The 25346-nt window shown below is 35.6% G+C and overlaps 1 protein-coding gene across 4 annotated transcripts; it reads left to right on the plus strand.

The window, feature by feature from the left end:
- Window positions 1-334: 334 nt before the first annotated feature.
- On the plus strand, window positions 335-24545 carry ZNF567 (zinc finger protein 567). Of its 4 annotated transcripts, none has more exons than XM_063109082.1 (6): window positions 335-505; window positions 1556-1649; window positions 3678-3752; window positions 18137-18263; window positions 18513-18599; window positions 22421-24545. In XM_063109082.1, the coding sequence occupies exons 3-6, from the start codon at window positions 3744-3746 to the stop codon at window positions 24139-24141; spliced, it is 1944 nt and encodes a 647-aa protein (XP_062965152.1). In that variant the 5' UTR covers window positions 335-505; window positions 1556-1649; window positions 3678-3743; the 3' UTR covers window positions 24142-24545. The 4 variants fall into 4 exon arrangements, with proteins under 4 accessions (XP_062965152.1, XP_062965153.1, XP_062965154.1 ...); XM_063109083.1 differs by having other exon boundaries at window positions 1556-1624; XM_063109084.1 differs by lacking the exons at window positions 335-505; window positions 1556-1649 and adding an exon at window positions 1681-1878.
- Window positions 24546-25346: the final 801 nt, after the last annotated feature.

The following is a 25346-nucleotide window of genomic DNA, read 5'->3' on the forward strand; positions in this document are numbered from 1 at the left end:
CTGTGAGCGACTCCCGCACCCAGGCGGGTCACCACTCGGAGCCAGACAGCTATGAGGGCTTGGAAAGGGAACCAGACATCAAAGTCCGAAAACGACCCGGGATCCTGTGGGGAATGTAGTCCGAGGCCGGAAAACCCCGGATGTCGGGAAGGCGTGCGTAGCCGGTGGCACCAAGGAGAGCGCCGCGAAGACACCTGGGAGGTATAGTCCGCGCGAGAGTACGCAGGCGCAGACTGCTGGCCCGCGAGCGACGGTGAGGCTGGTGGGTACTCCGGACGAGGAGGAGGCGGGTGATGGTGAGACTTGTTGGGAGGGTCGAGGAGGGAGGCGGGAACCTGGACTGGGGAAAGCAAGGAGGGAAAAGGAAACCTGGACCGAGAAGGCCGAGGAGGAAAGCGAAGAGTCTGGGCCCCGGAGAAGGCGAGGAGAAGAGCGATAAACTAGGCAAAGGAAGCAACCGGGAGCGCGGGCCGGAGAGCCCCGAGAAGAGAATCGGGAGCCCAAGGTGGGTGTGAGCTCGGCAAGGGCAGGATTTTTTTTTATCTGTTTTTAGTCCCCGCGAGGAAACCCCAGCGCCCGGAGCGCAGCCTGGCATACAACATGCGCTCAGTTTGTGTGGCTTTTTGTGCCTGTCCTTGTGTGTGTTGCGGGGGGGTTGGAGGGGGCGAATGTATACTCCATGTGACGTTGAGGAGCCGATTGTCCATGAAAGTGATAGGGTCTCTGCGTCTAAGTTTTAAATTTGGTGCGAGTCGATTTGTGTTTGAGACTGCGACTTTGGAGAGGCGACAGTGAGAGGATTGTGAGTCAAATTTTGTTACTTTGTGCAGAAGTATGTTATGAGCTCTGTGAGATTGTGCATGACATGGAGCCCATGGGATTATGTATCTAGTGGGTGATACAACTCTGAATATGTCTAATTTTTGAAGTATTTTGTGTGCACAATCCATGATGACTTTATTGTGGCTCATTGTGTGACTGAGATGGAGTGCTTGAGCAACTAACTGGTTGCTGACTAGTTAGATACGTATTTAGATTCTCTGAATATTGGCCATTTTATATGCCTGTAGAATTTGACTCTGTAGCAATTAGACAAGTAAAATATGTAGGGATTTTTTAAATGGAGAGGAGGAGGTAGAATAATTTTCAGGTGATACGATTTTATATTGGGAAACCCCATATTGACTAATATTGAAATGAGTGGAACACCATTGAGAGCATTCACACAAAAACTTTGTCTCATAACTGCAATTCTCAAATTTCTATTTGGGTGAATTTATTTTTCCTTCTGCTGGATGAATTCCCAGGAGGTTCAATAATTTCTTCAGACACTCTTAGGATAAAAAAAATCTGTTGAACATTTAAACACAAGATCAGTCTTATTAAATTTATTTGGCTAAATAAAATGTTCACTGTAGAAATCAAACTTTTCAAACTAGTTTTAAAAGCAAAAACTTTCTCCATCCTAGTGGAAGCCTGCAGTGTGAAAGGGTATGTAATTGGTTTCTTCTCTAATTCCCCAACCTCTATTTTGTCTTCTCTTCATTCCCTATAGGTAGTCTCCAGCTGGAATGGAATGGGAGCTGGGAAAGAGTACAGAAGTCAGGGACAAGAAGAGGCTAACGTGAGTGGTACCAGTATAACTTAGTGTAAGTCCTCTCTTACCTTCTGAGAGAATCTGCTGCCGGGGAACCTCCAAATACACTTCCCTTCTCATTGGAATAGCATTTTCTCCAGCTGCCTCCTCAGTGATTCCTATGGGCATGCAGTGGTCCACCCACTCTTGTGGGTCTTGCCGTTTGTCCCGTCAGTCCTCTTGGATAGGATCCAAGCCAACCCAGGCAGCCTCCTTCGATGGGATTCTCATCTGGCACTCAGGTGAGAGTTAGCAACCCCAGTTACTTTGCCCTCCCCACTCCTGTTAACATGTACATTTTTGCCAAGAATTCTCTCGCTGCTTTGGTTCCTAGTGGCATCAGGGTCTGAAGGGCTCCTTGTTTGTTATGAGGAACCAAGAAGCATCCACTTTTCTTCTTCCTGGAAAACAATGTTCTAAAAATAATTTACTCTTTTAAAGAGACATTCCCCTCTCCCGGCTCTTGAGGTGGGAGTTAAATTAATGGTAGTAGAACTTCACAGTCAGCAGCTTTACAAGACCCTTTTTTAGAATGAGGGACTTAGAGTTTTGTTCCACTCACCATCTTTGGGACATCAGCTAAGGCAGAAAGATTTTGAAATTACCATCCTGTTAAAAATGAACAGTATTTCTTTATAGGTGGTTGTACTGTTAAGGGGGAAAAAAAAAAAGAATACTGACAACGGCTAGAAAATCAAGAGGGTTCCTGGAAAAAACATTAACAAATCAATAGGTTTTTGTATATGTGTGTATCAGAAAATTCTATGGAAAAACATATTTAATTTACAATGGTCATCAAAAATATGAGATACAAAGGAAGCGACTATTAATTGTATGGGGTGTTAAAAAAAAGCATTTTTAAAAATTAAGACCAGTAAAAGGACAGGAAGACACAACATAATAAAATGTCAAAGCTCCCTAACATTTCATGCAGTTCCATTAAAATTTCAGTAAAATTTTTGAACTTTCTAAAGTTCTTAGAAAACAAACAAACCAGAAATTCTGAAAAAGAAAAACAATCAGGGGGGAGTTAGCCATAGTAGATACTAAAAATAACTGTAATATCCTTTCAATTAGTTAAACAGATCAGTGGAACTAAATATAAAGCATAGATCTACTCAGATATATAAAGGATATGATAAAGATGGCAAGTTTGATGAGTGGAGGAAATACAGATTATTGAATAACCTGGTGGTACTAGATTAGATGGCCAAATAATTTTTTAAATTGTATTTTTGCAAGGGAAAAACAAAAAGATAAATGAGAAACTATACAAAGTTATTTGTAACATACCACAGATAAAGGAGTAATTACCTTCCTTTGAAAAAGATCTAATACCAATCCAGAAGATAAAAATAACCTAATAGAAAAATGAAATGAGTTACGAGACTGTTCACAGACGAGAAACTTAAGTTTTTTTTAGACTTATGAAAAGAAGCTTATCTTCACTCATAATAAGAAATCTAAAAACTTAGAACCACAGTTTACACTTATTAGATAGGCAGCCATAAAAAAGTTAGTTTTTATCTGAGTTGACTTTAGCTCAAGTGGTTACTTCCTCAGGTCAGACTTCTTATCATCTAAACCCAGTGCTTGTGTTCAAGACCTGCAGGTGCTTTCTGACCCTATTTTTTAAAGAAAGTTTGTATCAGTAGTATTCTTGAGGGTATGAGGTGACAGGTATTCTCATATATTGCTGGTGATAGTATAAATATTACAATCTTAATGTAGAGCAGCTTGGAAGTAGTTAATAACAATAGGCTGATTAGGAGAGAAAAGGTGGTGTTTGAGGGGAGAGGAGCTTGCCCAAAATCCATCCTGCTGCCCTAAGAACCTCTATCTCTGGCTTTGGGGACAAAACAGGATTTGTCTAGTTCATTGCCTCCTCTATTATGTGGGATATCCAGAGTGAACAAAGACCAATATGAGGAAAATGGAGGCTATTTTAATTGAGTTGTAAGTCATAAGAGAGCTTTAAAGCATGTGTGGTCTCATGAAGCTTTTTTGTTTTTTCTTTTTTGTCTTGGCTTTGCCTTCTTAGGAACTACCCCTTTTCTAAAGAGGAGCTCAAAGGAAAGACTGGTCATCTCTTGCAAATCTCAAAACCATGGCTCAGGTGAGGTGATGGTTCCTCTCTCCTTTTAGAAAGCCCTTTTTAAGAATATCTGGGCATTTGCCTTTGTTGTCCTAAATTCTCCTATCCTCCCTTAAGGAATCTGGTCCCCATTTCTTCCCGTATTGGTCAGGTAAGCCTCTAACTTCCACAAATGCTCCTAATTTTAACCGATGTTCACACATTAAGTGGGTATATCATTCACCATCTCCTTTCTCAGTCTTCTCCCAGAAGCTATGCAGGGACACAAATGCACTTCCTTGAATTAAATGATAATATGTTACTGAATGAACCTGTCTTGTTTAAATAAAAATGATGTAAGCCTTTCTTTCATCCATAGACCTGAGTTAAGATGGAGGTGAAATTGATAGATTGCTGTTAGTAAGAGGAATCCTGCATTTCTCCTATCTGATTCTTCTGTTCTCACCGCTGTTAACAATTCCTAAAAGTCTGTAGGCTTCCAATAACATCTTTCCCAGTATACTAATGGTGTTATAGATTTATCCCTGTTTTTAAATTTCTTCTAATTTTATATTTGGATGCAGAAGTAAGTATAGATGCATAAACCACCATACTGAACTATGAGATGTTCTGCTTTCGGTTTCAAAGACACTACTGTTTCCTGTTTCATTCAGAAAATTCATCTTTATATCTAGAGCTCTTAAATACTGATGTTCTCCAGATTCTGTATTGGTTCTCTTCTCTTTACAGTGTCCTGTTTCCTATTGACAATCTACCACTATTATTCTAATGATGCTCAAATAATTTTGATCATAAACCTCCATCCTGAGAGTCAAAACCATATATCCAGGCTCCAGCTAGATGTCACTACCTGCATGTTCCACAGATATTTCATATACATGTCTGAGGTTTACCCCAGCATCTCCTTCTCCCATCCCATTTTTTTTCTTTTTTTTCCCCAATCTGCTTATGGGCCCAGCCCCTACCCATTTGCTAATACAGCTAACGTGAGTTAAATGTCTCTCTTCTACTGCAAAACCATTTAGTGGCAAATCCTATTCTTCATACCACAGTTCCCTCCATCCCCACTGATACCATTTTTATTTAGGTGCCTTCCCATTTAACATCTTCATTTCTTTGCAGGTTCTCCGAGTACTCACCCTAGTGCTTGCTTACATATCTTTGTGTTTCTTGTACTTTTTAAACTTTTTATTGTGGCAAAATACATATAACATAAAATTTACCATTTTAACCATTTTTAAATGTATAATTCCGTGCTATTAAACACATGCACAATGTTGTGTAACCATTACTGTTTTCAGAACTTTTTTTCATCATCTCAAATGGAAACTCTGTACTAATAACATTAAACAATAACTCCCCATCTTAATGCTCATAGCATCAGACCCATTGCACCTTAGAGATATGTTTAAAGACAGTCCATTAGAGAAGAGGAACATTAGAGTGCCCATAAACAGTTTAAAGTCAAGAATGATGATCATTACTGATAATACAGTTTTCTAGTTCATGAACATGATGCACATCTTTTATTTCAATTTTTTGATTTTCTGTAAATTCTCTAAGTAATGTTGTTTTCAATGTACTAGTCTTGCAAGTATTTTTTAATATTAATCCGTAAGTATTTCTTTTTTTAATGCTGTTGTAAATGGTTTCATTTTTATTTCGATTTCTCATTGCTTATTGCTAGCATATGAAAATGCAATAGATTTTTGTATATTGACTTGCAACCTTTCTCTTATTCTAAACTAAGAAACTCTCTTGTTCTAGTAAATTTTTTGTAGATTCCTGAGGACTTTCTACATGGACAGTACTGTCACATGTGAAAAATGACTGTTTACCTTCTTGCTTTCCAGTCTGTATTTCTTTTATTTCTGCCTTGCCTTACTATATTGTCTAGAACCTCCAGTACAATGTTGACTAGAAGCTGTAAGAACACACAGTCTTGCCTTTTTCCTGACTTAGGTGAAAAGCATTCAGCCTTTCATTATTAAATATATTAGCTATAGGGGTTTTTTAAATCAAGTTTAAGAAGTTCTAATTTGCTGACAGTTTTTGTGTTGAATTTTGTTAAAAGTTTTCCTGCATCTTTTGGTTTTTCACATTACATGGCTTTTTCTTTTTTCTATTACTATGGTGAATTATATTGATTGATTTTTGAAATGTTAAACAAACTTAGTTGTAGGGTAAACTCCATTTGGTCATGATATACTTTTTTATATATTGCTTGATGAATTTGCTAATACATTGTTAAGGATTCTTTTGTCTGTGGTTCATAAAAGACTTGGACTATAGTTTTTCTATTTTATATCAGGCTAGTGCTGCATCATAAAAAAAGTTGGGAAGTATACTCTCCTCTTACTGTTTTCAAAAAGAATTTGTATAAAATTTGTATTATTTCTTCCTTAAATGTTTGTTAGAATTCACCAGTGAAGTCATCTGACTCTAGAGATTTCATTTTGTGAAGATGTTTAGCAGTTTCTTTAATAGAACTAGGGCTATTCAGATTATCAATTTTTTTTTTATGAGTCTGGGGATTTTTTTTGTTGGAAGATGTTTAATTAGTAGCTTTTGGGATAGAGTTAGGGCTATTCAGATTATCAATTTTTTCATTCAGTGAGCTTTTGTAGTTTCTGTCTATCAGGGAATCTGTTCATTTCATGTAAGTTGTATAATGTATTGGCATATTATTGTTAAAAATGTACTCTTTTTATCTTTTGATGTTTGTACAATCTGTAACAATGCCCCTCTTTCTTTCCTGTTATTGGTAATATGTACCTCTCACTCCCACCCCCCACCCCCCCACCCCCGCCTAAGTTTATCAATTTCGTTGATCTTTTCAAAGTACCAGCTTTTGGTTTCATTGATTTCCTCCATTGTTTTTTTTTTTTTTTTTTCCCATTTCTGCTCTTTATTTTCTTTCCTTTTTGTTACTTTGGGTTTAATTACCTCTTCTTTTCTTAGTCTAGTATAGTAGCAAGCTTATATCATTGACTTAAGATGTTTCTTTTTTTCTAATAGAAGCTTTTATTCCCATAAATATCCCTATAAGCACTCTTTAAGTGGCCTCCAACAAATTTTGACATTTTGCATTTTTATTTTCATTCAGCTGAAAATATTTTCTAATTTCCCTCATGATTTTGGTTTTTTGGCCCTTTGGTTATTTAAAAGTGTGTTTAATTTCCAAATATTTGGCTGTATTCCAGATATCTTTCTGTTACTGATTATTAGTTTAATTCTGTTGCAATCAGAGAACATTTCTATATGATTTCAATCATCTTAAATTATGGAGACTTCTTTTGTAGCACAGAGTATAGTTTAACTTAGTGCATGTTCTCTGTGCCCTAGTAAACAATTCATATTCTGACGTTTGGGAATGTATTCTTTAAATATCATTGAGGGTTAAATTGGTTGATTGTATTGGTAAAGTTTTCTGTATCCTTAGTGATTTTCAGTAAACTTGTTATAGCAATGACTGAGAGAAGAAAGTTGAAATCTTCTGTTATAATTGTGGCTTTGTTTATTTTTCCTTTGTTATATCAGTTTTTACTTTATGTAGTTTGTAGCGATATTCATACTTAGTTCAAGTATTGCTATGTCCTCTCACTCATTGACCCCCTCTATTATTATGAAATGCCTCACTTAATCTCTGATAACATTCTTTGTTCAGAAATCTATTTTGTTTAATATTTTTATAGCTATTCTAACTTTCTCATTACTGTATGGTGTCTTAGTCCATTAGTACTGCTTATAACAATACTTGAGACTGGGTAATTTATAAAGAACATAAACTTATTTTCTCACAGTCTGGAAGTCCAAGATCAAGGCTCCAACAGGTTTGGTTGTTTGGTGAGGGCTGCTTTCTGCTTCCAGCCTGATGCTGCATCTTCCAGAGAGGAGGAATGCTGTTTCCTCACATGAAGGAAGGTGGAAGTACAAGGAAGTCAAACACTGCATGAAGCCTTTTTTATCCTTAATCACATTCATGATGGGAATTATGACCAAATCAGCTCTTGATGGCACCACTTCTTAATACTATCACATTGACAACACCTGAATTTTGGAAGGGACACATTCAAATCATAGCATATGGCATATCTATTTTCTATCCTTTTTACTTTAACCTACCTATGTTTTATATTTATAATAAGAGTACAGATGGTATACAGTTTGGTCTTTTTTCCTCCAATTTGACATTCTTTTTAATTACAATTTTTCATCCATATAATGTAATTATCAACATAGTTGAGTTTAAATATATCTTGCTATTTTTTCCTGTTTCTCCTTTTTTTTGTTGTCGTTGTTCCTTTTTTCACTTTTCTTGCCTTCTTTTGGATTGAGAAACTTTTTCTTTTTATGATTACATTTTTCTCCTATTATTCACTTATAGAAACACATCTTTTTTTTTTTTTTTTTTTTTTTAGTGGTTGCTCTAGGCCAGGGATTGGCAAACTTACCTATGGGCTAAATCAGGCCTGACACCTTATTTTGTAAATAAAGTTTATTGGGAATGCAGCTAGTTGTGAAAGCATATTGGATAGCTTACATTGCTTTCTTTTTGAGTTCACTGATCTTTCCTTCTTTGATGTCTAATCTGTTGTTACTACCATCCATTGTCTTTTTCTCATCATATTTTTCTTCTCTAGAAGTTCTGTTTGATCCTTTTTATATCTTCCATTTCTCTCATCATGTTCATATTTTCCTCCACATTCTTGAGCTTATGGAGCATATTTCTAATACCTCCTATAACGTCCTTGTTTGCTAAATCTATCACCTCTGTCATTTTTGGATCTGTTTTTTTTTTTTTTTTTTTTTTTTAAAAAGATGACCGGTCAGGGGATCTTAACCCTTGACTTGGTGTTGTCAGCACCACGCTCACCCAGTGAGCCAACCGGCCATCCCTATATGGGATCCGAACCCGCAGCCTTGGTGTTATCAGCACCGCACTCTCCCGAGTGAGCCACGGGCCGGCCCTGGATCTGTTTCTTTTGATCTTTTTTTTTTTTCCTCCTGAGTATGAGTCCTATTTTTCTGCTTCTTTGCATGGTTGGAAATTTTTTACTTGAACGTTAAATTGCTGGATAATGAATTTTGTTATGTTCCTTTAAATAATTAATTTATTTCAGATCATTTTGATGCTTTTGAGGCTTGCTTTTAAGCTTTTATTACTGTAGGTCAAGAGCAGCATTTGGTCTAGGGCTTATTTAGTCCCATTACTAAGTTTGACAACCCCTAGCCCAAGGGCCAGATCCAGTCTTCTGCCTGGTTTCGTTAGGTATTGGAACACAGTTTCACTCATTTACATACTGTCTGTGGCTGCTTTCACACTGCAACTGCAGAGTAGTTGAAACAGGGACCACTTGGCCCACAAAGGCTGAGATACTTACTGTCTGGCCTTCTGTAGAAACAGTTTGCCAATCTTTGCTCTGCCCAAAACCTGTGTATTATCAGGTCTTTCTACTCTGGCTGGTGGGAGTGCAAACTGTTCCCAAATGTCTCTGTCTGTGTCTGTCTCTATCCGTGTGTGTGTGTGTGTGTGTGTGTGTGTGTGTGTGTGTGTGTGTTTCTCTCTCTCTCTTGCTCACAGTTCTAGTCATCTTAGACTCCCCAAACTCTAATCTGTTTCTTCAGCTCAGGGAGATTGCCAGGCTCTTTATGTTCCCCTTCCCTGTGCTTTGGCCTAGAAAATGTTTCTAGGCAGTAAACTGGGGGCTTTCTTTGCTCCCGTCTTGCAAGGATCACCATTCTATGCTGTCAGCTGATCAGTTCTTCAAGCATTGTTTAATATATTTTTTACAGATTTTTAGTTGTTTATGGCAGTAGGGAATTTTTCATAACAGTTAATTCTTCTGGCATAAAAATGGAAGTCAGGACTATTGACTTGCTTTGTTTTGTTGGGCAGTTGACTGTACTCAAACTTCAGACTCTCCCTTATTTTGGGTGGCAGCTTAAATTCCTACTTTATTTTCTTTGCTTTTGACCTGGCTGCTTGGATTCTGGCCCATGCACGTCTAATTGAGGTGTCAGCCAAAGTCCTTGGGGTCCCTTCAGACTCCAGCTTTCGTCTTTATGGGATTTCCCCACCTCCTTCCAGCTGTTGTTCCCCTGAACTGTCTTTGGCATCTTCAAGCCAATAAGACCATGGGTTTCCACTTGAATTTCACTTCTCACACATGATATCTACTTGGGACCTCCCCTCAGGCTAAAAGGAGTATACCTTGGTAATTATCCCATTGTTCTTCTGTTCTTCCAAGTATAGAATCTTCCCTCCAGTTTCTGTTTGTTTGGGACACTTTGCAGTGTCTTTAGATTTTTATATTTTATCCAGAGTTTATAGTTTGTAATCTGCAGTACATTAGTCAAATAAGAGCTACTCTGCCATTTTTGAAGTAGACCCCTAAACCTTCCCATTATTTTTTAACCAACTTTACTGAGGTATAATTAACATACAATAAAACACTCATTTTAAGTGTATAGTTAATTAACTTCAAAAGTATATACCTCTTTGTAATCGCAACAATCAAGATTACAAAATTTCATTATTCTAAGAGTTTCCTCATGCTCCCATATAATCCTTTGCTTCATTGTCACCCCTAGCCATCAGTAATCATGTATCTGCTTCTGCCACTATAAATTAGTTTTGCCTCTTTTAGAATTTCATATAAACAGAACCATAGAATATGCACTTTTTGGGGAGTTGGTTTATTTAACTCAACATAATATTTTTGAAATTCATTTGTAGTTCTGTATATTAGTACATCCTTTGTATTACTGAGTAGTATTCCAGTGTATGAGGATACCACAATTTGTTAATCTAGTCATCTTTCCATAGACTTTTATTTTCTAGTTTTTGACTGTTTTGAATGAAGTGCCTATGAACATTTGTGTAGACTTACGTTTTTATTTCTTTTGGATAAATGTCTAGGTGTGAAATCTGTAGGTTGTGTAGAAAATGTGTGTTTAATTTTATAGGAAACTGCCATACTATTATGCAAAGCAGGCATGCCATTTTATATTCCTACTATTAATGTATCAGAGTTCTAGTAGCTCCATATCCTCACTAGCACTTCAGATGGTCATGCTTTAATTTTAGTTATTCTGGTGGGTGTATAATGGTATGTTATCATTGTTTTAATTTTCATTTCTCTGATAGGACTGAGGATGGTGGACAATTTTATTTTGCTTATTTGTCATTTATATATCTTCTTTTCTGAGTTTTTCAGATCTTTTGCAAATTTTTAATTGGGTTGGTTGTCTTCTTACTCTTGTGTTCTTTATATTTTCTACATACAAGTCTTTTATCAAGTAAAAGTATTATGAATATCTTTTCTTAGTTTATGACTTGATTTTTTATTTTCTTAATGGTATCTTTCAAAGTTGAAGTTTTAATTTTATGAAATCCAATTTATCCATTTTTTTCAATTTTATGATTCAAGTTTTAGTGTCCTACTTTGGAAATCTTTGCATACACCAAATTTGTAAATATTTAATTCTTTGTTTACTGTATAAGTATTATAGTTTTAGATTCCCTGTTTAAGTGTAATACTCATTTTGATTTAATTATTTTGTGTTCGATAAGATATGAGTTGAAGTTCTTTTTTTTTTTTTTTCCATGAATATCCATATCCAGTTTTTTCAGAGTCATTTGTGAAAAGACATGTTATCTGTATGGGATTATCCTGGAGCTTTTGTTGACAATTGACCATATATGCACAGGTGTATTTCTGTAGTCTGTTTCGTTGATCTGTATATTTATCCTTTCACCAATATCACAGTCTTGATTAATGTAGATTTATAGTAAATCCTGGAATCAGATAAAGTGACTCGTCCAACTTTGTCTTTTTCACTTGTTTTAGATATTCTCAGTGTTTTACATTTTCATGTGTACTTCAGAATCAACTTGGCAATCTCTGCAAAAGCACCTACTTGGATTGTGATTGGGTTTATGAAGACTTTATAGATCGGTTGGAGACAATTGATATGTTAGCAATAAGTCTTCCGTTCTATGGACATAGTATATCTCCCCATTTATTTAGGTCTTTTAAATTTCTCTCAGCAGTATTTTGTAGTTTTCAGTGTACAGGTGTATTAGTCAGGGTTCTCCAAAGAGACAGAATCAATCAGATATATTATAAATTTATGTGAGGGGATTTATTAGGAGAATTAGCTCAGGTGATTGTCCTGAGCTGAAAAGTCCCACGATACGCTGTCTGCAAACTGGATGCCAGCAGCATGGCTCAGTCCAAGTCCAAAGGCCTCAAAACCAGGGAAGCTAATAGTGTCCTTGATGTAAGTCCTGTAACCCAAAAGCTGAAGAGTCTCAAGCTCTAATGTCCACAGACAGGAGAGAAAAGTGTATCCCAGCTCCAGCGGCTAGAGAGAGAGCTTTCCCTTTTTTCTACGTTTTTTAATTCTCTCCAGGCCCTCAGCAGATTAGGTGGTTCCTGCCCATATTGATGGCCAGTCGTTCCCACCCAGTTCACTCAGGCTCTCATGCTAAACTCTTCTGGAAACACCCTCATGGACATACCTAAAAAGAGCTTTACCAGGTTTCTGGGCATTCCTTAATCTAATCAGGTTGACACCTAGAATTAACCTTCACAACAGGTCTTGTAAATAGTTCTTTGTTAATTTTATTCTTTAATGGAATTTCCAATTGCTTATTGTTAATATATAAAAATAAAAATGGGGGCCGGCCTGTGGCTCACTTGGGAGAGTGTGGTGCTGATAACACCAAGGCCACGGGTTCGGATCCCATATAGGGATGGCCGGTTGGCTCACTGGGTGAGCGTGGTGCTGACAACACCAAGTCAAGGGTTAAGATCCCCTTACCGGTCATCTTTTAAAAATGAATAAATAAATAAATTAATTAAATAAAATAAAAATGATTTTTGTATTTTTACTTTGTGTGCTGTATTCTAGCTAAATTCACTTTTTTGTAGTATTCTTTTTTGAAGAACCCTTAGTACTTTCTACACATGATCATGTAATCTGTAAATACAGCTTGCCCTTTTCTCCTCCAATCTGTATGCCTTTTATTTCTTTCATTCATATGCCCTATCTAGGATCTTCAATACAGCATCGAATAGAATTGGTAAGAGCATAGATGCTTGTCTTAGTCTAGATCTTATGGGGATAACAGTCTTTCACTATTAAGTATGATGTTAGCTGTCTTTTGTAGTTGCATGTCATCAGGTTGAGGAAATTCTATTCCTAATTTGTTGAGAATTTTTATCATGAGCAAATACTGAATTTTGTCTAATACTTTTTCTTCATCTATTGAGATGATCATAAAGTTTTCTTACTTTATTGTGATATTACGATTGATTACATTATTAATTTTCATACCAACCTTGCATTTCAGGGATAAACTCCACTTGATTGTGATGTGTTATGCTTTTTATATATCACCTTACTCAATTTTGCTGATATTTTGTTAACTTTTTTCATATTTGTATTCATCATAGATATTGGTCTGTAATTTTCTCTTAATATCTTTTTCAGGTTCTGGTAACAGTAAAATACTCACCTCATTAAATGAGTTGGAAAGCATTACCCAGTTTTCTATTTTCCAAAAAGAGTGAATGTAGTGTTTTCATTAATTCTTAAATGTCTGATAGAATTTACCTTGAAGTCTTCTGGGCATGGAAAAATCTTTGTAGGAACTTTTAAAATTGCAAATGAATATATTTAATAGTTTAAGGTTTCAGATTTTCTTGTTCTTTCGGTAACATTTTTTTTTCAAGTGAAAATATATGTTTTTTTCATCTACCTTACCTAATTTATTGCCTTTTATTTGTTCTTAATCTTCCCTTGTTATCCATTTAATATCTGTGGGATCCAACAGTAGTCATTTTTTATATCCTCCTTTATTTCTTAATTCATCTAACTAGAGGCTTTTCAACTTTAATGGCACTTTCAAGGATCTGGCTTTAGGTTTTGTTGACTTTTCCCTATGTTTATTCATTTTCTGTTTCACTGATTTTTTTCATTTTACTATTTCCTTCTACTTGCTTTGGGTTTAATTTACTCTTTTTTTAAGCCTCTTAAAATAGAAATTCAAATGATTGATTTCAGAGGTTTCTTGTTCTCTAATATAAGCATTTAAATTTACACTTTTCTCTTTAAGCCTACTTTAATCACATCTGTAAATTTTGATCTATTTCTATTTAGTTCAAAATACTTTATTTCCTTTTTGATTATTTTTTGACCCAAAATTCATAACTAGGAGGTGTGTTGTTTTATTTCCAAACATTTGGGACTTGTCTAAATATCTTATTTTTAGTGACATCTAATTTAGTTGCATTGTTATCAGAGAACATATTCCATAAGATTTGTTTTTAATCGATTGAGACTTGTTTATGTTTGCTCTTGAAAAGAATATGTGTTGTGAAGTCATTGAAAGTGGTTTTTTATAAAAGTCAAGTGGGTTTAGATGGTTGATAGTATTCTCTAGATACTCTAAATCTTTACAGATTGTTTCCTCCTTTGGTTTGTTTCTTTCAGTTACTGACAAACATATTAATTTTTATCAACCATGATTTTGAACTTTTAAAAATCTCATTTCAGTTTTGTCAAGTTTTGCTTCATGTATTTTGAAACTCTGTTATTAGGTCGGTGGTTATACATTTGAGATTGTAACATTTTCCTGATATCTTTACTCACATATTATTATGAATGTCCCTCTTTGTCTCTAATGGTGATACTCCTCAACTTGAAATCTGTTTTGTCTGATATTACCATAGCTACTTTGGCTTTCCCAGGCTTAGTGTTTATATATTTTTTTCCATCCTTTTACTTTCAGCCTATGCGTGCCTTTGGTATTTAAAATGTCTCTCATACACAGAATATATTTGAGTTTTGCTTGTTTAGACATTCTAATATCTCTGTCTTCTTATTGGAGTGTTTAGTCCATTTACATTCAATACAATTAAAGGTATATTTGGATTCAGTGTGGCCATTTTGCTATTTGTTTCCTGACTGCCTAACCCGTTTGTTTTTTCCTTTTATTTCTTTTTTATTTATTTATTTTTTTTGGTCGTTTTTTCGTGACCGGCACTCAGCCAGTGAGTGCACTGGTTAGTCCTATATAGGATCCGAACCCGCGGTAGGAGCGTCGCAAAATTGAGCAAAAAATGCAGAAAGTTCCCATATACTCTCTACATACATGCACAGGCTTCCCCACTATCAACATCCCATCCTAGACTGGTGCATTTTTTACAATCAATGAACCTACATTGACACATTATTATTACCCAAACTCCATAGTTTACAATAAGGATCACTCTTGATATCGTATATTCTATGGGTTCTGACAAATGTGTAATGACATGTATCCACCATTATAGTATCATACAGAATAGTGTCATGCAGAATAGTTTCACTGCCCACATCCAGCCTGCTGCCTGTTTTTTGTATGATTTGTAAGGTGAGAATGGTTTTATGTTTGAAATGTTTGAAAAACTTCAAATGAAAAAAAAATTTTTTTTTCTTTTTTTTAAAGATGACCAGTAAGGGGATCTTAACCCTTGACTTGGTGTTGTCAGCACTATGCTCTCCTAAGTGAGCCAACCAGCCATCCCTATAGAGGGATCCAAACCCATGGCCTTGGTGTTATCAGCACCGCACTCACCCAAGTGAGCCACGGGCCAGCCCCTGAAAAATATTTCTAATACAAAAATTTTATGAAATTCGAATTTCAGTGTCCATAAACAAGTTTTATTAAAACATGGTTTTGCTCATTTATTTACATATTGTCTATGGTTGATTTCATGCTACAATAGCAGATGATATTCACCAACTGCTGCTTGAAACAGTCACATCTTTTAAAGAAGAAAGGAATAGTTATAGTCTTTTATGTATAACTTCTCATCCTCTTCATTCCTTCCTAAAGACCTTAGTTATCATCCTGTGTTTTGACCTTTAGCCTGAAGAATTTCCTTATTAGTATTTTGTTGTTGTTGTTTTTGGCAGCTGGCTGGTACAGGGATTATCAACACCATGCCCTCCCAAGTGAGCTCCTGGCCAGCCCCTTACTAGTATTTTTGATGGTGCTATCCTACTAGTGATGAATTCTCTCAGGTTTTATTTGAAAATATCTTTTTGTTGCCTTTATTTTTAATAGGTAATTGTGCTGGATATAGAATTTTGGTTTGACATTTTCTTTGGCTTTTAGCAGTTTGATTAGGATTTGGCTAAGTGTGGTTTTCTTTGGTTTTTATCCTTTTGGGACTTATTAAGCTCTTTGAATTTGTAAGTTATTTAGTTTTGCTAAATTTGGATGTGTTAGGCTATTATTTCTGTAAAAATTTTCCATACTCTTTTTCTCTCCCTTTTATCTCCCCTTGTCTTTCTGTATACAATGTTACTGATTCTTCTTCTTTCTTTTTCTGCTTTGCTGTTGAGCCTATCTAGTGAATTTTTCATTTCAGTTATTGTGCTTTCCAACTCTCGAATTTTCATTTGGTGCTTTTTTGTAGTTTACATTTTGAGATTCCATACTAGGTTTTCCATTATGTCTTTGAACACATTTAGAACAGTTGCTTTGAAGCCTTTTTTATTATTATTATTATTAGCATATTCATTGTTATGCTTTGAAGCCTTTTTTGGCAAAATCCACTAGGAATTAGTTTCTTTGACTGTCTTTTGTGAATATAGGTTCTATTCCCCTCACCCCTTTTTGTTTTGTTTGCATGTCTAGTAATTTTTGGTGGAAAGCTGGATACCATAAATAATATATTATCTGAATTCTGTTAGGTCTGTTGTATTTTTCTGAGGATTATTATTTTTGTTTTTGTTTTTCTAGTAGGCAGTTAACTTGCTTGGAATAAAACCTCAAATTTTGTCTGCCACCTCAACATGAAGTGCTATTATATCCTCTCGATTCTTTAAGCTTCTAGCTGCTGCTTTTTACCCTGGATCCCTGAGGGCAGATAGTTTTTCCCTTGTGTTCATGTACTTTAGTTGTCAGTCAAGGAATTGATGAGTGTTTATACTTAGACTTTAGGACTTACTTTCTACAATTCTCTTGTTTACAGGGTTTCATCTCCTACACTTTCTGCTGCTTTGTAAGCCCCATTCTCTGACACTTCAGTCCAGTGTTCAGTTTTCTTTTGCCTGAGCTGTGAACAAGTTTTGAATTGCCATCAGTCAAGAAGAAGTCTTAGAATCTCACTAGGTGCATTTCTATGTTTTAACACTCTTTTCTAGTTTCTTTCTGTCTGCTTTTTGCTAAGCCATCTGTGATCTCTGCAACACATGCATAGTTCAGCTATCAGCCAAGGGTTTGGGCAGAATTTGTACTCAGATATGGAGTCTCATCTTTTCTGTAGTTCTCTCATTTCCAGAATTAAACTAAATTTCCAGCTCATCTGCCAGCCCTAAATTCTGTCTTCTCTTACCTTTGAGGAAGTAAACTGTGGTTTTCTGCCTCAAGATCTGCAGGGTTTCAGGTACCCTGATGCAAAAAACCACAAAATCTATAATTCTTACCCTTGCAGTTGCTAGCCTTCAGGGATAGGCCCTCCTCCAATTTCTGCCTGCTTTCACTGCTTTCCAGAGCCTTTTCTTCATTTTTTATTATGTTTTGTGTCTAGATTTTGTTATATTATCTAATGGAATGTTTTTCATCAGTGCACTTTGTTACTGCTGGATGTTGAAAAACCTACTATGCATTTTATTTTTATTTATTTATTTATTTATTTTCCATTTGCTTTTTTGGGTTTACTGGGTAAATAGCACTTTCCTTACATGGCATCTGATCTCAGGTTTTTCATACAGAGAACATTGAGATTTCAGTTTGAAGACAACCTGAAATCCTAAGGTCACCCTCTAATAACTAGCTTGTTTGTATATAGGCAGAATGATTTATCTCTCCATTTTAGATGGCTAGATGTTTGTGGGAGATCTTAGAATTGCTTGCGTCATTATCCACCATGCATTTTAAAACTATTTTCTTCTTATATAACACATTTATCTTGAAGGGGAAAAAATTTACCTCCTTAGTGAAGCCTGAGAAATTGTTCTACCTTTGTGATACGCTGTATAATGTACATACTTCTGTGTTGTACCTGTAACACTTTCTTGCAGGTTTGTGTTACATTCTTCTGGAACTGTAACTTTCCATGAGCAGGGACAGTGTTTTGTTTCTCTTAACCCCCCAGTAAAGTAATACAGGTTTTGGGCATAAAGTGACTTCACAGTAAATATTTTTAGAATGTGTTATTAAGAAATTCAGTGGCAGGTATTTCTACCTTGATTTTTCTTTCCTCCACAATGTAAATCACAAAACAGGAAAAATGATAGTCTTTCTTTATAGGTTTTCATATGAATGTCCCAAAGGAGCAGTGTCAGAAGTAGTCCCCAATATTTAGTCAACCTTTTCTGATTACAATTTTAATTTATTCCAGGGATCAGTGTCATTCAAAGATGTAACTGTGGACTTTACTCAGGAAGAGTGGCAGCACCTGGATCCTGCTCAGAAGACACTGTACATGGATGTGATGTTGGAAAACTATTACCACCTCATTTCTGTGGGTAAGAAAAATTCTCTTTGAAACTTTCAATAGCATGCATTTTCTTTCAAAGTGCCTAAAGTATGTATAATCTTGAACTTCAGGAAAAAGAGGTGATAAAGTGCTTTTGATGATTATGTGTCTTCACTTGTCTATGGCAAGGTGCTAAGTTTACTGTTACACTAATAAGTTTCTTAATTTGCTGTACTGAATGCGTAACTTACTCATTAAGCCCAACCAACTTAAGTCAAGTCTTACTTTTTCTTATCAGGGTGTCACATGACCAAACCCGATGTGATCCTCAAGCTGGAACGAGGAGAAGAGCCATGGACATCATTTGCAGGTGATACCTGCTTGGGTGAGTATCTATATCTCAGGCAGATGAAATCTAGCGGAAAGTAAATTTTAAAGGGGTCAGATGTTGGGTGCTACCTTTGAAATGCTTTAAGAGTGTCTTTTTAAAGGCTCCTAACTTTCGAAATGACCTTAATGCCCATAAAACTTAAAACAAGACTTTTAAATATCACTCTTCCCAAATACATTCTTTCCTAGTTTGCCTGATGTTATCAAAGATATTTGCCATTCTTAACTTACTCAGAATGTACTGTCAGCCTTCTTTCTTTTAGACATTTTTTTTTCTTGATTTGTGTTTCCTTTTCTCAGTCCTTATCTTCTTGTCATTATGATAGATTTCTTTTCTTGTAGGCATTCTTAAATCTGTCTTTAAAAAAGAGAAAATTCTTGGTTAATGTTCCTCTCCTTAATTACTTACCATTTTCTTCCTTCACATTTCCTTCTTAATACCTCTGATTTATTTTCTGCACTGTCTAAATCTCCTTTCTCACCACAAACTTAGCTGTTAATTTTATAACTTACTTGCCTCAGCCCAGTCTGATAATTCTACAGTCATCATTTTCTTCCATTAAACTTTTGTGGTTTATTTTGTGTGGCTGGTTATCATTTCCTGAAATCAACCCTTGGTTGGGTAAAACAACAACTCATTCCTATTCTGAATCCTTCAGTGATTATTAACAACTTGTTCTCTTTTCTTCCCCACTGTGGAAATATTGCCTGAACAATGCCTGGCACATAATCACACAGATTTTATTTTTTTTAAATGTATACTGTTTCACTAGATTCTCAAGCTTATTTCTATAATTTGTCCTCAAGGGATCAGCCTTTAAATTATAATAATTGATCCATTCTCAGAACTTAAGCTCTTTGTTTTATGTAGATGGCTCTAACATCAGCATACTCAGCTCATTTCTCCTACCTTTGCTCTGGTCCCTTAGGAGTACTACAGTCTATCATCTCACCTATTTTTTTTTTTTTTTTTTTTTTGGTGGAGGTGGTTGGCTGGTATGAGGATCCAAACCCCCACTTTGGTTTTATAACACTGTACTCTAACCAAATATCAAATGAGCTAATCAGCCAACCCCCTAACATACTACGTATTTTGTGACAATATGTCAGGAATAAAAATTAATACTTTCCCAGCTCTAAATTCTTTCCCATTATCTATTTCTAAATATTTTGTTCTTACCATGACATCAGCTTGAGTCTCCTCTTTCTGTCATCATTTCTTGTGGATCTGTTCACAATTTGTTTTATGTTTATCAGCCTGAAATATATGGACATCGTCTCATATTCTCATTTCTCACTTGCATCATACAGTATAACAACTATCTTATACATGTCTTCATTACCCTAATTATAATTTGGCTTATTATACTTTTTGTCCTAATTCATTTAATTTATTTTGTTACTTTCCTAACAAGATATGTTATCACTTGTTCTGTATTTTTTATTAGGTATTATATGAAATTAAAATTCCTCTTCTTTCAGGGATTACCACAATAAGCCCTCATCTGGTCTTTTCAACTATCTTTTGCAGAAAACTCTTGCTAATTTCTACTTGATCTAGTCTCCTAAATGTTCTCCATAAATGTAGGGTTTGTCATCATATAGGTATTTTTCATCGTGTTGTGCTCTCCATTCTGTATACTATGTATCTTTTGAGTTAAGTCTGAGTATCTCTTCTCCATGAATTATTCCCTGATTATTCCACATTATTTCTACTTTTTCTAAGTTCCTGTGCTACCTACTGACTATAAAACACACACACACACACCCCTCTCTCTTGGATGTGATCATATAATTTGATGCCTGATTGTATATAGTTTATGCTTGAGGATTCTTTCCTCCAAAGATAAGATTCTGTGCAATTCTTCTTTATTGTAGTATATAACATTTAGGTATTCAGCAGTTACTGCAGTAATTATTTGTGAAGCTATGTAGGAGAGAGATTTTTTCATTCATTCAGAGGAAATGTACTGGTAAGTTCCTTTTAGATATACCTACTGAGGTTATATCCCTGTAGAGTCTGACTGAAGTGGTTGTATTCTCCAGATAACATCTGTATGATACACAGTGATAATGTAAACTCAGAAGGGTTCAAAGAAGAAAACCAGTAAAGTATTCCTTTCTTTGAGAAAGGATTACTATGAAGTCTGCACGAAATATTAATGTCAAAGTGCAAGGTTCTTAAAAGATTTGTTTAAATGATCTTTTGAGACCATAATTATATTGAAGTTTTAAAGAAATAGAGCTTAAAGTGGTGGGGGAGATATGTGAAGGGTTTTTGAGATCATGAAATGGTAGAATTTCCTTGAAGGTGCTCTAAATATGAGTAGAAATAAGACTGGAAGGCAAGCTAATTGATTAAAAGTACATGAGCACAGGTTTGTGATTAGGAATAAGTAAGGTATTTTTAGGGCAATAAATGCTAGGCCTAACTGAGGCAAAAATTCCTTGTTATGGGTGTGTGGACAACCTTGAAAACTTGTGTGATTATGAAAAATCTAGGTGACGTAAAGTTTTGTGGTTTTTGTGGTTGTTGTTGTTTGTTTGTTTTGTTTTGTCCTTTTTTGTGACCGGTAAGGGTATTGCAACCCTTGGCTTGGTGTCGCCTGCACCGTGCTCAGCCAGTGAGTGCACCGGCCATCCCTATATAGGATCCGAACCCGCGGCGCGAGCATCACTGCGCTCCCAGCTCTGCACTCTCCCGAGTGAGCTACGGGGTCGGCCTGTAAAGTTTTGTTTTTAGGAGAAATTCCTTGTATATGTTAGTATTGGGGATAACGGACTCAAGGAAAAAATAGATTTTTGAGCCTAGCTTTAACATTGTTCCATTAGATGTGGATATCGGCAAAATAAAGTCATATATAGCTATAAATTTATAAGAGAAATGAAGGTTAAAGTTAATGAGTGATCTAGGACCAGATTGGGCAATCTGGTCTTTGTGGTCCACTGTATGAAAAACTGGAGTGAAAGAATGTTACTGCATTGGGAAAAGACTTGAGCCAGTCTTTCCCTCAACCTGAAAAAGTAGGTCAGTGACTGAAAAGATTAGTTATAATTGATGATCATGAGAGTTTTGTTATTGAATAATTCTAAAAGAATTGATTTAGCAACAATCTGAATATAGCCATTGAATATACTCTGGTCTGTTTTAATGTTTGTGTTGGAATTATTTTCCTACTTCTCCCTCAAAAAAAAAATTGATTCCCAGCTAAATGGAGAATTATAGCATAGAATATAGGATTGTTTTTCTAAATACTAGGAAATTAACTGATACTTAAAAAGACTAATTAGCCAATAATGGTTACATAGAAGGAAGAGGTGGGTGGAACAACTTGAAGTGTTTTAACAGTAGATATGTGTATATAAAAGTATAGGCAATCTGTGTCCTCCAAAAGTAATCCTTTCTGTAATATTTCCCCTGAACATACATTTCTACTAATTTTTCTTGTCCCTAGCAGTTTAATGCCCTTAATAAGTTCACTCCATTGTCTCTGAATCTCTTCATCCAGCCATCAGTCCCTCTTTCACCATTCTTTGACGTCATGGTTTGTTTCACTTCCTCCATGAAGTTATGGTGCAAGATGCAAAAGGTATTAGTGGTGTATATTGCTTATTTTTTCATCCTTTTCCACACTGAAGCAGAGTTTTTCTTTAGGTTCTAGTTTTTGTTTAGGTTTTTCTTTTTTTTCCAGGCAGTGGGTAATTTGTCCTGGGTCATTTTTGGCCTCATATAGTAGATCCTAATACAGTTCCAGTTCCTTTTCATAGCAAATGTATGAATATTCACAAATTGTTATTAATTATATTCTTTTCTAGAAGAAAACTGGAAAGCTGAAGACTTTTTAGTGAAATTCAAGGAACACCAAGATAAGTACTGTAGAACAGTAGTAAGCATAAACCACAAAAAAATGCTTAAGGAGAAGAGTAATGTATATGAAAAGACATTCACACTAAGCAAAAACCCTGTTAATTCAAAAAATCTACCTCCTGAATATGACACTCATGGAAAGATTTTGAAAAATGTTTCAGAATTAATCATCAATAATTTAAGTCCTTCAAGAAAAAGACTTAGTGAGTATAATGGACATGGGAAATCACTCCTCAATACTAAGCAACAGACAGCTCATCCAGAAGTCAAATCCCGTAATCAAAGTGGCAGGGCTTTCAGTCATAATGAAGTTCTTATGCAGTATCAGAAGGTGGAAACTCCAGCACTGTCATTTGGATATAATGACTGTGGGAAATCATTCCTTAAAAGGGGAGGCTTAATTACACACAATAGAGCTTACAGAGGGGAAAACTCATCTGTATATAATAAAAAGAGAAGAGCAACCAATACTGAAAAAAAACATACATGCACTGAATGTGGGAAATCCTTCTGCAGGAAGTCAGTGTTGATTCTGCATCAGGGAATTCACACAGAGGAAAAACCCTATCAATGTCATCACTGTGGAAATGCATTTAGAAGGAAGTCATATCTTGTTGATCATCAGAGAACTCACACAGGAGAGAAACCCTTTGTTTGTAATGAATGTGGTAAGTCTTTCCGCCTAAAGACAGCCCTCACTGATCATCAGAGAACACATACAGGGGAGAAATCATATGAATGTCCACAGTGTAGGAATGCCTTCAGATTGAAGTCACACCTCATCCGTCATCAGAGAACTCACACAGGAGAGAAACCGTATGAATGTAATGACTGCGGGAAGTCTTTCCGCCAGAAGACAACACTCTCTCTACATCAGAGAATTCATACAGGGGAGAAACCCTACATTTGTAAAGAATGTGGAAAGTCCTTTCACCAGAAGGCAAACCTTACTGTACATCAGCGAACTCATACAGGGGAGAAGCCCTATATTTGTAATGAATGTGGGAAATCCTTCTCCCAGAAGACAACACTTGCTCTTCATGAGAAAACTCATAATGAGGAGAAACCGTATATTTGTAATGAATGTGGGAAGTCATTCCGCCAGAAGACAACCCTCGTAGCACATCAGAGAACACACACAGGGGAGAAATCTTATGAATGTCCTCACTGTGGGAAGGCCTTTAGAATGAAGTCATACCTCATTGATCATCACAGAACTCACACAGGAGAGAAACCATATGAATGTAATGAATGTGGGAAATCATTCAGTCAGAAGACAAATCTCAATCTACATCAGAGAATCCATACCGGGGAGAAACCCTATATCTGTAGTGAATGTGGGAAGTCCTTTCGCCAGAAAGCAACCCTCACAGTACATCAGAAAATACATACAGGACAGAAATCCTATGAATGTCCTCAGTGTGGGAAAGCCTTTAGTAGGAAGTCATATCTCATTCATCATCAAAGAACTCATACAGGAGAAAAACCCTATAAATGTAATGAATGTGGCAAGTGCTTCCGCCAGAAGACAAATCTCATTGTACATCAGAGAACTCACACAGGTGAGAAACCCTATGTTTGTAATGAGTGCAGTAAGTCCTTCAGTTATAAGAGAAATCTTATTGTCCATCAGAGAACTCACAAGGGAGAAAACATTGAAATGCAATAAATGATGTGATTTCTTTGTGAAGCCTTTACAAGTTATGGTAGACCTTTAGTTTTAAAAAGAAAAGCATGCTTAACATGTTAATGTAATTTTAACCACAAGTGTAATAATAGTTATTAATTTAAAGTACCATATCACAGAACTATTTACTGTTTACTAGCACATTATATGGGTATGATCATTATTATCGAACTTTATCAGCTATGAAGCTAATTTTTAAAGTTTCAGCTGCTCCTAGTGGCTCAAATAGTTTATTTTTTAAAAAATATGAAATACATGCAGAGGCAAAGTAAAAAGTTATTGTAAGACAGAGAAAATAGCTATGAACTATATTTCTCATTGTGCTCTGTGTAATAAAAAGTAGTTAGCGGTTGCTTCCCTAAAGATTACCATTTCCCTTGCTTATAATGTCGTAAAGTAGTTTTGCACGTTTTTAAACATTATATATGTATATATTTTATCATATATCATGAATTCTTTTGTGTCTTGCTTATTTTAACATTTTTAAGATTTGTACATTATTGCATGTGGCAGTAGTGTAATTCACTTTCATTTGGTATACTATTCCATTTTAAGAATATACTGCTCTTTATCTATCCTATTGATGGATATTTGTATTTTTTATAATTTTGTGTTATAATAAAAACACTGCTATAAATATTTTTGCTTATGTCTTTTAGTATGTGTGTATGTATGAATTTCTGTTGATTTTACAATAGGACTGGAATTACCAGTCCAAGGGTATATATGTTTTTTTGCCAAATATCTCAGAGCTTTCTCAACAGTAGAGGATTCATTTTGGAGAGAAACGGCTCTAAATGTAGTCCATGTGAAAAGCTCTTTAGTAGTCATTCAAACTGAAGAATTTTTACAAGAATCTTATAATTTTATAATTGGGAGAAGGCTGCTAGTAACGGATATACAAATTCAGTAAATGTAGAAAGGCATTCAGTTGTTGCTCAACCTTTACACAAAACCAGAGAATGCACATTGGAGGAAATCCTATAGTTATCATAATTTTAGTGGTACTTTTAGCCACAGCTTACATCTTATTCAACATCAAAGAATTCATACAAGAAGCAGATTTTTTTTTGTTTGTTTTGTTTTTTATTGATCATATGTATTGATGGGCTCAGAGCTGTCAGCATTTGTGCCTGAGATGGGATGATCAGATCAATACTATTAGCATGCCCAACACCTCAGTTTGC

Source organism: Cynocephalus volans, chromosome 10, assembly GCF_027409185.1.
Source record: "Cynocephalus volans isolate mCynVol1 chromosome 10, mCynVol1.pri, whole genome shotgun sequence".
NCBI lineage: Eukaryota > Metazoa > Chordata > Mammalia > Dermoptera > Cynocephalidae > Cynocephalus > Cynocephalus volans.

What these genes read in the sequence shown, in the direction of transcription:
- ZNF567 (XM_063109082.1), top strand. An exon ending in TTACCACCTCATTTCTGTGG is followed by an intron (nt 18,264 to 18,512) that starts GTAAGAAAAATT and finishes TTTTCTTATCAG; the next exon opens with GGTGTCACATGACCAAACCC. An exon ending in TGCAGGTGATACCTGCTTGG is followed by an intron (nt 18,600 to 22,420) that starts GTGAGTATCTAT and finishes ATTCTTTTCTAG; the next exon opens with AAGAAAACTGGAAAGCTGAA.